At 42.5% G+C, this 15,644-nt stretch overlaps 2 protein-coding genes across 2 annotated transcripts in view; both read left to right on the top strand.

Moving 5' to 3' along the window:
* The window catches only part of LOC139920220 (kazrin), a 145,830-nt gene extending 140,996 nt beyond the window's left edge, over positions 1–4,834 (top strand). The window contains exons 8-10 of the mRNA XM_078288315.1: positions 206–395; positions 1,590–1,726; positions 2,104–4,834. Of these exons, the coding sequence (XP_078144441.1) occupies positions 206–395; positions 1,590–1,726; positions 2,104–2,274 (498 nt within the window). The 3' untranslated portion in view covers positions 2,275–4,834. The remainder of the gene's footprint in view (positions 1–205; positions 396–1,589; positions 1,727–2,103) is intronic.
* Positions 4,835–9,338: 4,504 nt separating this feature from the next.
* kazna (kazrin, periplakin interacting protein a) lies at positions 9,339–14,130 on the top strand. The gene is made up of 7 exons (XM_078288079.1): positions 9,339–9,578; positions 9,886–10,004; positions 10,460–10,691; positions 10,878–10,979; positions 11,856–12,022; positions 12,586–12,727; positions 13,118–14,130. The coding sequence occupies exons 1-7, from the start codon at positions 9,339–9,341 to the stop codon at positions 13,274–13,276; spliced, it is 1,161 nt and encodes a 386-aa protein (XP_078144205.1). The 3' UTR covers positions 13,277–14,130.
* The last annotated feature ends 1,514 nt before the right edge of the window (positions 14,131–15,644 follow it).

Genomic DNA, 15,644 nt, shown 5'->3' with positions numbered 1-15,644 from the left:
TATTCAAAATCAACGCACCAGAGAAGCTTCATTTTATGTCAATTTTCTTACCCAGCATATGGACTTATCATATCAAATCATTAAAAAACTCAGAAACCACAGCAATTTCTATGAGGATTTCTTTCCAGAAAAAATGTCAGATTGTTGCTTGTTGTTGGATTTCTCTCTGAGTGTTTTTATCTGTATGTGTGTCTACCCTCCTAAGGCCAAACAGTCACTAGCCACCCTGACCAAGGATGTGCCCAAGCGTCACTCTCTGGCCATGCCCACGGAAACGGTCGTCAACGGCAACAACCAGGAGTGGGTGATGCAGGCGGACCTTCCCCTGACTGCTGCCATCAGACAGAGTCAGCAGACCCTCTATGTCCACACGGGACATCCCACCGACAGACAGGGTAGGACAACATGAACACACACACACCCTAATCCTGTACGTAGTAACACACACGCACATGAACTGACTCACAGAGGGTGTTTACCTTTATTTTTGCTGGAACACCCATGCTGTTTTTCAGCTGCTTCAAACTCACTCATTCACTCATTCACCCCTGCAGTCTGCTCAGTACAAACTCATTCTTCCATTGTTGGCCACCAAGCAGGCTCCACTCATGTAAAAATCTAGTGCGCTAACATTTTGTGCACTTTATTCAGCAGTCACCGTGAACATATTTTGGCTTTACAACCTCCGTCAGTTGTGAGTTTTGAGTTGAGCTCCCCCAACTTCTATTTCTACTATTCACTGCTCCTCACAGCATTCACTATTAAACATTTGTGCTGGGTTCACATTTTTCTATGTGATTATGTGACTGGGTTGTCATACACCATAGGAGATCCAATAATTACTGCCATGACCTCACTGAACCACAGCTCACATGGGGTCAGCATTACACATCAGGTCAGCAATATAGCATGTAACAGTCACCAACCTCAGTTTGGAGGCAAAAGTAATTATTTTACGATAACAGGATCCCCCCCACAAAAAACAAGGAGGCCCAGCCAAACTGAAAAAGATGGGGAAGTGCCTTGGCCAAACACACAGTGGGCCGTTGGACTGAGAGATTCCCCCTAAACTACCAAAAAGATAAGAGAAAACCAAACCTAACCAAGCAGAGCGGTGAAAACAGCACTACTGGTACCTCCTTCCTCAAAAGAAAAAGTACTGCCAGAGTCCTTGTTTACATAGCCAGTAAACAAGAATGGCTACTGCCAGAGTTTGTTGTCAAGGGTTACAGGTGCAAACAGGTAGCAGATTAATTGGAGACAGCTGGAGAAAGAAGCGGACAAAGAAGAGAAAAGGCGGAAGCATACATAACAGTCACGATCGCCCAAATTGGTATGCCATCTGTTGTGCTATATGTTTCAGCCTAATTAGTACACACACACTTTATACAGAGCCACTCAACCTCTGTGACAATGTTTTCACAGCCGCTTTTCCACCGCAAATTATTCGAAGGTGTTGGTTGGGAAAAGTTTCATATGTTCTCGTCTCAGGGTGTTGTGCCTTTGTTGAGAGTCAGGTGTACTGTGCTAACTATGCTACTTTTGGTGCCCAAACACAACAACTTTTCCCTCCCGTTCATCCTGTTTAGTGGCTGCGGTGCGGGTGAGCCCCTGCCACTCCCGCCAGCCCTCCATCATCTCCGACGCCTCGGCTGTGGAGGGAGACCGCTCGTCCACGCCCAGCGACATCAACTCGCCGCGCCACCGGACCCACTCCCTCTGCAATGTAAGAGCTGCCCACCATCGCACCCTCCCAAGTAATCACCTCCTTCGTAGTAGCCTACTATTCTAGTGCCCTGCCGCTGCCTTTCCGTCTGCCATCTTTCTGGCTGAGTGAATGCATGCCCCTTGCAGTCTATTCACTTTGCAACTGTGACTTGTGCTGATTTATTTGAAGGTCAGTTGTTGGGTTGTGAATAAGTGCATGTCTGGCAGCTTGTTCACTTCCTCTCCGCGTTGTGAACTTTTATCTCTCCCTTGCTCTTTTTCGCTCACTCTCCACCCCTTTCGCTGACTTCTCTGCCCCTTGCATCCCCTCTGTTCCTTTGCCCATCTCATCATCTCATCTTCTTCCCTCTGATCTCTCTCGCTCTCTCTCTTCAGTCCCTAGAAGATCTGGAGGAGGCGAAGCGTAAGAAGAAGAAAGAGAAGATGGGGCTGGGCTCGCTGTCGCGTGTCTTCGCCCGGGGCAAGCAGCGCAAGTCCCTGGACCCTGGTTTGTTTGATGGTACTTCAACCCCCGATTATTACATAGAGGAAGATGCAGACTGGTAAAAACACACATGTCAGAGCGAACCACCTGAGGAGCCTTTGTGGCAATTGGCGGAGGAGAGCATAGTGTCGATGCGCATGCGTGCGTGTGTGTGTGTGTGTGTGTTTGAGGGAGGATGAGTGTTGTCAAAGGCGAGTGTTGGTGTCAATGTGTATGGACATTATTGTGTGTGTGCGTGTGCACTCTCACACGCACGCACGCAGATGTGTGTATGTGTGTGTGTGTGAGAGTGTGTGCATGTACGTGTTGTCCATGGTCGGAGGCCATGTCAGAAGCCTGAGGCGCGTCTTGCTTCGCTGAAGTGTAAACCTTACGAGCAAATTGCACCTGTATGTATGTACAGTACTGTAAATAGAGTGGGCAGTGTGACACAGCTAAGATGTGGATATGTTCTATTGTATCTGCCCTCCAAAATGGCTGTGTTATTGGTTCTTTTAATTGTTCTTTACATTTTGACTTTTTTTTGTTTTCAATCAACTGGAAACTTGAAGGACTGCTGTACTTGTAAATAACAGTTGATGTGCACTTTGTGCTTGTAAATGTCTCTTTGTCCTGAATGCCTTTTGTTATTTTTGACATGTTTCCCGCCCCTCACTACCTTTTAACTTAAACTCCTCCTTGTTTATTGTCCTGCTTGGTCCATCCCCTTTCACACTGCCATGATGAGAACAGTTTCCTGTAGGCAACATGCAGACTCCTCAAATCCACCTCCAATTTGGTTGCACCATGCCTCCCTCAACGACCAGCAAAACTGTGGGGAGGCACTCCTTCATGTTTGCTCAAATCAGACTTCAAAGACACCGCTAAGCGAGGATTAAGCTTTCTCTGCAGAACTATTTGTTCCACAGCAACATGAAGCCAAACAGGAAATGTAAGAAATTGACCAATGTGTTTTCTATCTGTTGAGAAGCATGTGTGATATGCATGCATGTAGCCCCGGTACCCAAATGCATGGTGAACAAAACCTTTCCCCTATTAAACAGAAATGTCTCCCTCTGGATATGCTGTTGAAAAGGTGATAGATTGTCTGTAAAAAAAAAAAAAAAAAAAAAAAAAAGAGAGGTCAGTTACTGATTTCCTGATGTTCATTCATGATTTTCCTCCATTTAAAATGAAATGATTAGACTCGCAAAACTGACCTTGTGTTATTCAGGAATGTTCTGATTAATGTTCAAGAGGAGACAAGCATCCTGAGATAGAAATTGAATTTTTGAATCTGCACCTGAAAGGCATACCGACCAAAATTACATTGCAGAAGAATTATGAAAGGTCAGCAAAGTTAAGTCAAAGAGAGAACCCGCTTTCAATCATTAAATAATGATTATTCTGCTTATTCAAGAGATCTTTTTGCCATCCCCTTTGCTGTAGGATCTTACGGCTTCATTCTTCAGAATCACGTATTGAAAGAGTTTTCGGAATTGGAATTAGACTGGGAAAAGTCATGATGCAAATAAATGACACCTATTATCACAAAATAAATGATAGCACAAACTTCAATTCAATCAATTATGGTAACTTTTAATTGATAGTAGATATGATGAGAATGATGGTCAAGACTAGAAAGCCGTAGCTTCAATTTAGAGGCCTGAGCATGGAGTTGATGCTAAATGAACTATTTATAACAATAACAAGTGCCATCCCTGGAGGTTTAGCACCAGATTTAGGCAGGCTAATCAGTCCGAGGCAAATGCATACCTTATCCCATGACCTCACGAACTCGCCAAAAATTCTGATGCCGAGTTCAGGCCGTTGCTGAAAAAAGCAATTAACCGTGTGCCAAAGGTTAATAGTGTTTCTCCAAGCAAAAGAATTACCACAGACGTCGGATTATTTTCATCCTTTCACTGGATTGAGCCGGAGTCTGCACTGCCCCCCAGGAAATCTTTTCTCTCCCTGATGTTAAACTAACACCGGGTATTTGTCAATCTCACCTGAGTCAGTATAGAGACACAGATTACATTGGAACTGTATTTAACCACAATGCTTGTCAAAAGAGCGCCCATATTAGCAGTGAGAGGATTATGATTTAACCCTTCGCTCAACCCACATTTGGACTCGAAGATATTGGATTTAGAGGTAATTAACTAAGGTAGCTCAAAGATATGTCATGAAATAAAGTGTATAAGAACAATGACGGGTTTCTCAACCTGTCAACACTCATTTTCATTAAACATTAGTAAGCTAGACGTACATCATGGATAACTTTTTTTCATTCAACCAGCCTTGATAATCCTCTCCTGATAAAAATACCATATCAAATGAAAGTCACTGTATCGTTTTATGTTGTGAGCCAAGGTCTCTCTCATGTTTTTCTCGCAAATATTTTACTTTTTGTAAATGAGATAACATTACAGAAATGAAATTAATATTATTATTATTAAAGAGTTTTATTTAAAGTCAAAGATGTAGGCCTCGATGGAGGACTTCTGTTTTGAGGTCCTGAGATGTTTAGAAGTGGATAGTAGCAGAGAACTTTTAAAGGCATGGCAACAAAATTACACTCAAAAGAACTAAGTGAGAAAATAAGATTATTTTAAAATAAAATAAATGACATTGAATTTCCATGTGGCTGTCCTCTCTTTCCCTATGTTGATGTTTGTGTGTGTATTTGTTCATGTTGTTGTGGTATGGCTCTAATCCTAATACCTCCCTTTATGCTGGGGGGCTGCCATTTTTAACATACGCGTGACAGCTTCCCTCAGCCCTGCAAGTCCATCTGTGACCGGACTGCATCCCAAAAGCTTCCAAATGGCCTCCTTTCCTCTCTTTCCCACTTTTACCTCATTACTCACACTGAAAAGCATTCCCTCCGCTTCTGCCACATTGGAATAAATGATCAGAAAAGAGAGGAGATGGAAAGGAAGCCATCACAGATTGTTGGAGCAGAACTCATGTGTGTCAGCACTGGTGTCAATAACATTCTGCTTTGATTTGACCCCTGACCTCTAATACTGACCCCTCCTGTCTGACCTCCCCTGGACTCTGGACACAGTCATGTGACCCAAGTAATCAATCCATCCCAGTAAGACTAAGGTCCATTGGTTCCAATCAATTTCAAAATTAGTGCTGCTGGGTTGCAAACTGTGTTTGCAGATGTCTTATAACTCACAGAAACATCAAAAAGTGACCTTCGAATTAAGCCCTTCTTCAAGTTGAATGAAAATTGTTTTGTTTTTTTATATCAGATGATCCAATTCAAATACAATACCATCCTAAAATAATTATGTGCTATATAATATTGTTTTGAGGGCATTAGCAAGTGTTTTTGTTGTTGTTTATTAACCTTATTCCCGTTAACCTTATTCCCGTGCTCATGGACGCTCAGCATCCATGAGCACGTCACACTCGGGGTGGGAAACTCGACCCGGAGGTTTGGCATACTATATAAAACTGGCATTACTTCAACACATAAGTGAGGACTTCAGATAGATCTAACAGTTGTCAAATTATCTAGCAATCTTGGGAACAACAACAACTGCTTGAATTTAGCAGGGAAGTTAGCTAGATTACTAGCTACTTAGCTACTAGCTCACTATAGGCTAGATTCCGGTATCTAGCTATAGTGGGCCAAATATATTAACTTAAAATGTGAACCTATATCCCTCCGGATTCTTGAGATTAATTTGTTTCTAATATGTTTTTCAGTGGGGAATCTGTGAAATGATAAATACATCTGAGCTATAATTGCTCTTCTGATAGAGTTTCTCACCTGTGTGACCGAAGTTCAAAATGGCTGCCGTGGGGATAAGCTCCTTTACACAAACAACTGAAAGGGACTGATCACTTACACAAGACAAGTCTCTTGTGTCTTATGAGAACTGTACATACTGCTATAATCTCTCTATACAAACCATTGCATCACAAGCTTTACAAAACACTCCACACCGAGCACTGTTCTGTTACGGCCTCAGAAACATAGAAGAATATATTGAGTGGACACAAATCTTTTCACAGTGGTGGAGCCACACAGCTGAGATGTTCTTTTAACCCACTCTATTCTCCAGGAGTTTTTAAAACCGAATAAGACTGATGGTGTCTCTCAGAGGACCCAGTTCTCAGGTCACAGCAGTCTCCACGGCAACAGTTTGGCCTTTAAACGGATGTCAGTCAAGTCTGCAGGTCTGGAGGAGTGTGCCGTGCCCTCTCTGGGTCTCCGGTGTTTGAAAAGAGACCTTGTATCTGCTCGATAGTACATTTCTGATGGAAGAGCAAATCCACTCAGCTCAATATGAATTGCTCTCAGAGGGGCACTTAGAGGAGCACCTTCAGCTTATGCATTGCTCTTAGGAGAGCACATAAAAGCATCCAGTTCAAGATGAATTACCCAAGTCATGTTTAATAAAATAATTTTATTCACAATCATTCAATTGTGGATCTATTTTGAGAAAATTTCTATTTTGGTTTAATTTAACCTTTATTTAACCAGGAAGTCTCTTGAGATATATCTCTTTTACAAGAGAGACCTGGCCAAGGCAGCAGCATGAATAAGTTATAAGCAAACACATTATATATATACCACACATAAAACACATACGACATACATTACAAGTCACATAGGGCACATAAAGCAGCCTTGTCTGTTATTAAAAGCAGTTACAATGTTCCTGGAAAGATTTCTGAATAAGATATTTAAAATCCTTGATTGGGGCAGTGTCTCCAATCTAATATCGATACTGTAGGTTATTCCATGCCTAGGGCGCATGATGAGAGAAGGCAGCATTGCCAAAATCAGAGTTGACCCTAGTCACTTTATATTGTGGATCTAGTGTGGTAGCTGTTTGAGGCAAGAGACAATATGTTCCAGAGATAGGAAGGAAGCTTACCAAGAATAGTTTTGTAGATAAAAAGATACATGTGAAGCTTCCTACGTGGCGACAGTGAAGTCCAACCAACCAAATCGTGAAGGCTACAGCGATGAGTGTGCGATTTAGCATTCCGAATGATGTGCAGAGATGCGTGATAAACAGAATCTAGCTTGCGTAACACTGAGCAGGATGCATGTATATACAGGACATCACCGTGGTTTAACACAGTCAAAAATGTGGATTGGACTAGCTTCTATCTTGCCTCAAAGGAAGAAAAACATTTCTTAAAACGAAAGTAAAAATCCAGTTTAAGCTTAAGCTTCTTCACAAGGTTTTCAGTATGCATATTAAAGGATAGCTTTTCATCCAGCCATGTGCTTATAGATACTTATAGGACAAGACTTTTTCTAATTCAGTCCCCCCTAATGTCAGGATGGTGACGTTTTGTGCAGGCTGTAAACAACCTAATAAATTTAGTTTTATGTGCATTTAAGACTAACTTCAACTTGAGAAGTGTAATAGCAATATTGTAGAGTATAGGCTACCCAAAAACATTTGAAGAATGTGAATGGGATGAAGTGAAACAAAGATTGCACCTGCAATGCAGTTTTATTGCCCAAGATGTTAGAATTCCTTGAACCGGGCATGAAATCATTTCCTCTCCTCCAGACTCTTTATAGGGTTGTAGGTCTCATCTTGGTGTTGCCCTGCGTTTTCTGTCTGTCTTTGCTGGAAACAACAGAAACAAGGGAACACAAGCAGAGGGAGAATTGTTGAAAACAGAAAGAACATGTGGATTGAATACTTAGTACTTCGTCTTTATTGTTCCACTGAGATAACTGTTGAAACAAAGTGGATGCAGAGAGTCAAGCACCCAACAGGCAGGACAACTGCTCAATAGATTCTGTGGCCTTCCCTTATAACTGAGCTCATATGCATACTACAATTAAAACGAACATTTATGCCATTACGTGGATCCTTTTATCCAAAGCGCATTACAATACCAGGAGTCCATACAGTTTTAGCACTGATGGCCCCAGTGGGAAACAAACTGACCCTGGCAGCGTTTACCTGTTCAGCCATACAGGAGCAATTGAATGGTAATTTCTAGTCATTTGTTGGCAGGAGAGCAGAAAGCTTTATTGAGATGTCTGTTGTGTAAGTGGATGATGCAGCCTAGATTCTTGAATAAGCTAGGTTGGAGATGATGGTGTATGCATTTATATGCCATTATATAGTGTCCATGTAGCATTGGCTTATTCTGAGGACTGCATCAAGAAGAAGTTTTTGAGGTGAAGTAGTGATTTAAGAAAGTATTGGACAAGATATGCAACACTGATTATGGGATATTTCTTTTTTTTGTCTTATTTGAAGGAAAATGCTATATTGTTGTAAGGCCATATTGTTGTATAAGCAAGACTAGGTGTTCCCAGTGATTAGGCACTATCTTAGGCACAAACCAAGCAACACCTCACACCTCTACTCGACAAGCCACGCCTCCAGGCATGCACACTTCACAATGTTCAACTTCAGGGCAATGTATGGTGCTGTGCCTACAGCCCTGGCCAAAAATGGTCCTAGATTGCCACCCACTGGTAATCACAATGAAATGGGTTTCACACTGCTGAACTAAAGCACAGGTGAACTGAACTGAAACAAAGTGAACTGCTTAGCTGGCCAATACTTTCCCGGCCTGATTACCCATCCACACATGGAAATCTGTTGTGAAAAATGTAAACAGGAAATATCTGGGCCAACTCAGTACAATAACAGGTAAGCATTACAAGTCTACAGGGAATTAGCATGCACAAAACTAATTTAAAGGGGCGTTGAGTATACATCGCAATTCCAAGGCAAAACAGATAACAGGAATTTCTAAATTGCAGACCCTTTGTTTTCATGCAACAGTTGCTGCAGGCTAATGTAGACAGATGAGCCATATTAATTCAACCGCTCAAACAGCTGCCCGTTTAATGGACTTGGTAAGTGGGAAGCTTGTTTATAAAAGTGGCAACTTTGTTTACAACATCCTTGGCAAACTCTGGCTTGTTGTCATGCAGCCAAAAGTGTAATATGTTGTTAAAGCGTGTTCGTTTTGAGGAAACGAGGTGCCACCCAGTTCTCTCCCTTTGGTTGATTTTATTTTATGTTGAATTGATTTTAATTTGTTTTAATCTATTGTAATCCACTTTTGTTTTTCATTGCCCACTACACCCACTACCACCTCTGCCTTCACTCACACCCACAACTGCCTCACCCACATGTCTCCCCCTCCCCTCGCCCACCTACCAGACTCAGACAGTCTCTCCAGCCCCACCCGCCTCAGTCTTAGCCTGTCAGATGGATCGGAGGACCAGCTGGACCGCCTCCAGCAGGTGGAGCTAGCCAGGACTACACCTATGTCCCAGTGGAGGGCGGGCACTGTGCAGGCCTGGCTGGAGGTTGTCATGGCAATGCCCATGTACATTCGCACCTGCTCAGAAAATGTCAAGAGTGGCAAGGTGGGACCCAAACCATCAACATGATGTAGGCTGACTTATCTGCTTGATAGGGCCATGGAACTTTATATTCAATTATTATACAATATTTTAACCAGACATAATAGACTCCACTTATCATTTTACTTTATTGTGCACAAAGGCATACATGTAGGTCAGCAACACATTGTCTTATTTCAATCCACTATTTTGAAACCACCGACCTTGCTTGTCACCGAGCTTTTGCCGATTTTATAGGACACATAAATTGTGTGGCTTTAGTTCAAGTTTGAAGAGTGCAGTGTAACAATGTTACCTTGACATTTTGCAGGTTTTGCTGGGGCTAACGGATGAGGACCTGGAGCTGGGTTTAGGAGTCAGCAGTTCCATGCACCGCAGGAAACTCCGCCTGGCCATCGAGGATTACAGAGATGCTGAGAACGGCAGAGGGTGAGGGAGGGAAACGGACACTTCTCTGTGACTCTCACACTGAAAGTGCTGTAAATATGCAATTCATGACAGTGTGAGAGGGCCATCTGTTGGACATATATAGTCAAGGCATGTATGTAGTGTGGGATCTACATCTCTCATTATAGACATACATCTCCAAAATACTACTTCAGTGTTCAGTGAAGCCATAATATTGACTCTGAATCCTGAGATAAAATGGTTAGTCATACACATTCATTAAAGGCCACATTTTCACTATGTTTGCAACTACTTTGAAGCTTATTTTAAGTTGTATGTAGCAGTTTCATAATACAGTGCATTTGTTGACAATACTCAGGTGCTTTTCTGTGCTTGTTTTTTGTGCCACAGTGAAAATTAAGATAATATGAAAATGAAATGTTATGAACAGTATTACAGATTATCAAGAAATTGCCCTCCGTCTCCCCTCCCTGCAGGCTGTCCAAGGCTGCAGACATGGACCACCACTGGGTTGCCAAGGCCTGGTTAAGCGACGTAGGTTTGCCTCAGTACTCCCAGGCATTTCACACCCACTTGGTGGACGGGCGCATGCTGAACTCCCTGACGCGGCGCGATCTCGAGCGCCACCTCAACATCACCAAGAAGTTCCACCAGGTCAGCTTGCTGCTGGGCATCGAGCTGCTGCACTCGCTCAGTTTCGACAAGGAGGTATGTGAGAATCTGTGCCGTTTTCACACGCCACACACACAAGCAGAGGAATACAGTGACTGTACTCTTTGCTCAAATGATAGGTAGAAATGGAACCCTTCAGGTGTATGAAGAGGTTGTTGTTCTTGCCGTGTGTGTGTGTGTGTGTGTGTGCGTGTGCGTGTGTGTGTTTCAATGCTATCCCAGGCACTCCAGGCTCGCCGGATGCAGTGTGAGCACCAGAATGTGGATCCACTGGTCTGGACCTCTCATCGGGTCATCAGGTGGATCAGAGAAATTGATCTCAAGGTGGGAACAGAGATAAAGAATGTACCTTATTCATAGTATTCCCATGATGTCACATGCATTTCCTACCATTACCATACACACAGCTCACTGGCTGTGACTGTCATTTGATTATGATAACATGTGAAGTTATTACAATCACCTGCTATTTGCCTACCGAGATGGCTGTGAGGTGATACAACAGAATACCATGAATACGCTGACCACATGTAAAGCATTCTGTTTAACAGGTTTAACAGGTATGCAAATGATACGTTTGCTCTTTTGTACTCACACGCTGAAACAAACTAAAGCTTGCAAAGTCATAAAAGTTGCGTACAATCAGAGTACATGCAATCAAGCAAATAATTTTTTAGGAAATAATGATACTAAAAAGACACTAATGTGTTGAGAGTTATATAATACTTATGCGGCATTGTGGTGAATGGAGGCTATTTTGTTTACTCAGTGCTTCTTATCTCCAGAGAGTGATAGAAAGCATTTGTTATTGTAATTCTAAGCTGCTACTAGTTGATTACAAATCCTTTGAGATTAGAGCTTCTGTGCAGATGCTGTAATATGAATATCCCAAGTCAACATTGTCTACAGTCTTGGCACAGGAAAACCTGTTTCCATTAAAAGGCATGACAACATTCAGGGTGTATAGAGATAAGGCTGTTTGGACTGACATCCTGTTAATATCCTCAGGGAGTTTTAATTTTGATATTAAACAGCAACTATTGAATTTAAATCTACTTTCTCACAGAGCAAGAGGATTTTTTGAGAGAATATCACCTCTCGCCCACAGAATTCCGATTTATTAGCACCGTAAGAATTTTAGATTTTACTTTTTTGAATGAAATAAATCACTTTTTGACCTGTCTCTACCTGTCTGCCCAGGAGTTTGCCGAGAGCCTCCAAAGCAGCGGAGTGCATGGAGCGGTCATGGTGCTTGACCCCACTTTCAACACCGATGCCATGGCAACAGCACTGGGAATCCCCAGCAGCAAGCACATGATTCGCCGACACCTCATTGAGGAGATGAAAAGCCTGATTGGGCCGGCCAGGTGAAGGGAGAGAGAGAGAGAGAGGGGAGGGGGGGGGGATTACCAGATTATGTGCTACATAATCTGTTTGATCTGCATTAGTTAACAGTTATTTTTTACAGTCTGCGGTTACAATTTCATTTTGTTTGCTTATGATTATTATCAGTTATTGTTACCATTATTTATGTAAGCTTTGGCAACACACAAATTACTTGTCATGCCAATAAAGCTGATTGAAGCTGAATTGAGAGAGACAGAGAGAGAGAGAGAGAGAGAGAGAGAGAGAGAGAAAGCGAGATATTCAAGATAGACCTCAGCCACAGTGCTAGTGATACTCAGCCTTTGTTTTTGTGTGAGTAGATTAGCTACACTGTTACACTGATAACACTAAACTATGTCCATGTGATTCTCTATCACACACCACTGACATCCTCTGACCTCAGTGGGACTATTTGTGACAACGGAGGGTGAATATTGTATGTCGCATTCATCGCTAAAGTTTCTAAAAGAGTGGATTCTAGTGTCTGCTAAAAGCTATTTTGGTGCTACCCCCAGCGCACTGATCCCTCCCTTGCTCCCCGCAGGGCGAATGCCAAGCAGGACTACGAGCGGCTCGGTCTGGGAACACCACCAACCCTGCTCCGCCAGAGCTCCCTGGGCAGACCACCCAGCTCCTCGGGCCGGCACACCGATGACGAAGGCTCTCTGAGGAGGAGGGCAGTCAAGGTGGGCGAACGTGATTGATACTGGGAAAATTTTTCTAGAGTCAAAGAGTTTCTCCAGACTTGAGTGGCAGAATCGAGATCAGACTCAGAATCGGCTTTATTCGCCAAGTAGAGCTGATGCAGAAGGAATTGCATCTGGTGGATAAGTGCTGACATGTTACAAGACAGTTAGACAATACAGGATTGACATATTAGGCACACAACAACACACATATGGAGCAGACAAGACATACAGTATGACAGCAGACCAAATCAACTTTACTCGATCATAATGATAAATCTTGTCGGCAGTAGTCATTGCATCAGCAAAACAAAACAAGACCATTGTTTGAGTGAATTTGAGACAAAAATGAATGTAACTGTTCCTAACTCCCGCTTGTTTCTATCCCAGCCTCCGGTAGGGTTCAGCCCCAAAGCCCGCAGTGGGCGGGACTTGAGTTGCCATAGCAGCTATGGCTCCCTGCCTCGGGAGATGCGAGACGAGACTCCGCCCAGGACCGAGGGGAGCCCGATCCGCGGCTACACCAGTATCGAGGTCACCAATGTGTGAGGTCATCAGTGTGTGACAAACACCAGACATCAGCTTCATTACATCTAAATCTACATCATGGACATTTGTCTTCCATGTGCAGCTGAACAAGGGATGTTTGAGCCTTTAATGGACAGAATGCACTTTTTTAGAGGGAAAGGTTTTTTTTTTTACCAGTTTCCTGGTCTAAGAAAAACCTTTTTACAAGGGGGGAAAGGGGTATTTGAGCTTTTTGAGGGCACCGATTTCTACTCCCCAATGCCAGACTCAAGAGATGAAGAAGGACTCAAGCTAAATGATGATTTATTTTTCTATTTTCCTTATGTGTTATGGTTCTTTGTAAACCAGGAAGTGACTCAGCAATTTGTTTTTGTTTAGTGGTTCTTATTAACAAGCAGTCAGTTTGTCTGAGGGGGCGTAAGAGATAAAGGGACAGACTGTTTGTATGTACAGGGTACTTTGGTGAATCAGCTTCAACTAACAGGACAAAAGAATATGACAAAAGAGTAATTTTTATAACAGTGTAAAATGTTCCATTCAGTTCACTTTCAATAACTGCTGTCTGTGATGCCTTGTCAACGTAGCTGAGGACAATGAAAACAGAAAACTTGAACTGAATTTTAAATGATATAGTGTATGTTTGATAGTCATTTTTCAGCCTGCACATTTACTCTGTTGTGTCTAAACAGAATTAGCACCCTCTTCTAATGTTTTATACTGTACAATAAATGTGGAAAAATATCATCAGAACATCGACAAACAACGCCATCAAAAGATTACTGCGCAGTTGTACTGTACGTCCATAGAAGTCTATGGGATAAAAGATGAGGGAATGCAAATATGTGAAAGGCTAAGAGTGATCCTCATAATGAAATAAAGACGATGTCTCAAATATCATTGGCCTGTTGCACCCATCTTTAACTGGAAATAGCACGGAGGAGTGTGTGTTTGAACACTTCCCAGGCAATGGGAAGTCCATACTAAAGTCTAGACTTATGTTTACCTTTTGTGGTAATATTGCACCTATTTAATACACTTGACTGATTTCACAGTATGTCAGTGAGTCAGCCCTGGCCCAGTATCACTCACTGCGCTGCTGTCTGCAGGTTAGTTCTAGTCCGTCTGTTGATGCCTCCACACAGTAAAACATGATGCAACTTCCTCTTCTTATTCATGGTGACTGTTTCATTGTGGTAAGTGAGGGATGACACACCCCAAAACGACGGCCTTTAGCTGGCTGCTGTGCCTCGCAGCCACAGAGACGACTGGCCAAACCTTTCTTGGTTATCCACCCACAGTTGGAAAAAAAACAAAAAAAAACAGGCCAATCATTATGTGGTGTCCCTTTGTACTCTGGGATATCACAGATTTGATCTGGAAGGTAAGTAAGACGAGCAGGCGTGTTGGGTGAAGGTCCATGGGAGAAATACCTCAGTTGCTCATTCCTGACACGTCCAGTGGAATAATCCAGTTGCATGTGTCATCGCCAACCATAAATCCAAGATCAACAATGACAAATGATTGCATGTGAATAGATGCGTTATTGTCGTCATTCCTCCAGGTTGGATAATTACAGGTGAAATTACAACTGCACCAACAAAATCAAGACAGCATTGTTTAAAATATATTGTAAAGTATATAGTGTGAAATTAAGCTTATTCAAATTTTACTGTAACATTTTGCCTTTGTAGTTGTTCACATATCACTTGATTTGATTACAGGCTGACAGTGCTCCTGGTTCAAGCCAGAATACTACCAGATGTAATCATGGCTGGTTTACTGTGGTCGTCTCTCTCTCTCTCTCTCTCTCTCTCTCTCTCTCTCTCTCTCTCTCTCTCTCTCTCTCTCTCTCTGTGAGTGTGTATGTAGCACAACAAAGGACCCACACAAAAGGTAAAGGTTTCAAGATCAGAGGAAGAGAACCTCCCCAGACCCCAACACAACACTTCAAAGGAACAATACACTAAGTGACCAGGGTTGACACTGGTTTTGTCATTATTGCAAAGCCAGGAGTAGTACAATCCCCTACACTGCATGGTAACAGACAGGCCGATGTAAAGGAGGAAATTGGTATAAGGAAGTGGTGATGAAGTGAATTGTTTGTGTCTCGGGTGACCCTCTTGAAACAAACATACAGCGTACACACACACACACACACACACACACACGTACACACGTACACAAGATATGTAGGTTATAGGTTATAGGTTTATAGGTTTTAAAACATCTCGCCAAAAGGACTGCAGTTGAAAATTAGCCAGTTGGCTAATTAGCCAGCTGGCACATTTACAGAAATGTTGATTAATGTGTGTTGTCCTTATAAATAAATAAACAAGCAAACACACAAACAAGCACAAACACACAGTTCTATAGTGTATTGACTAAATTT

This window comes from Centroberyx gerrardi, chromosome 14, assembly GCF_048128805.1.
Source record: "Centroberyx gerrardi isolate f3 chromosome 14, fCenGer3.hap1.cur.20231027, whole genome shotgun sequence".
In the NCBI taxonomy this organism is placed as follows: Eukaryota; Metazoa; Chordata; class Actinopteri; order Beryciformes; family Berycidae; genus Centroberyx; species Centroberyx gerrardi.
Note: the sequence above shows the minus strand (reverse complement) of the source record. Positions and strands in the feature narration are given on the sequence as shown.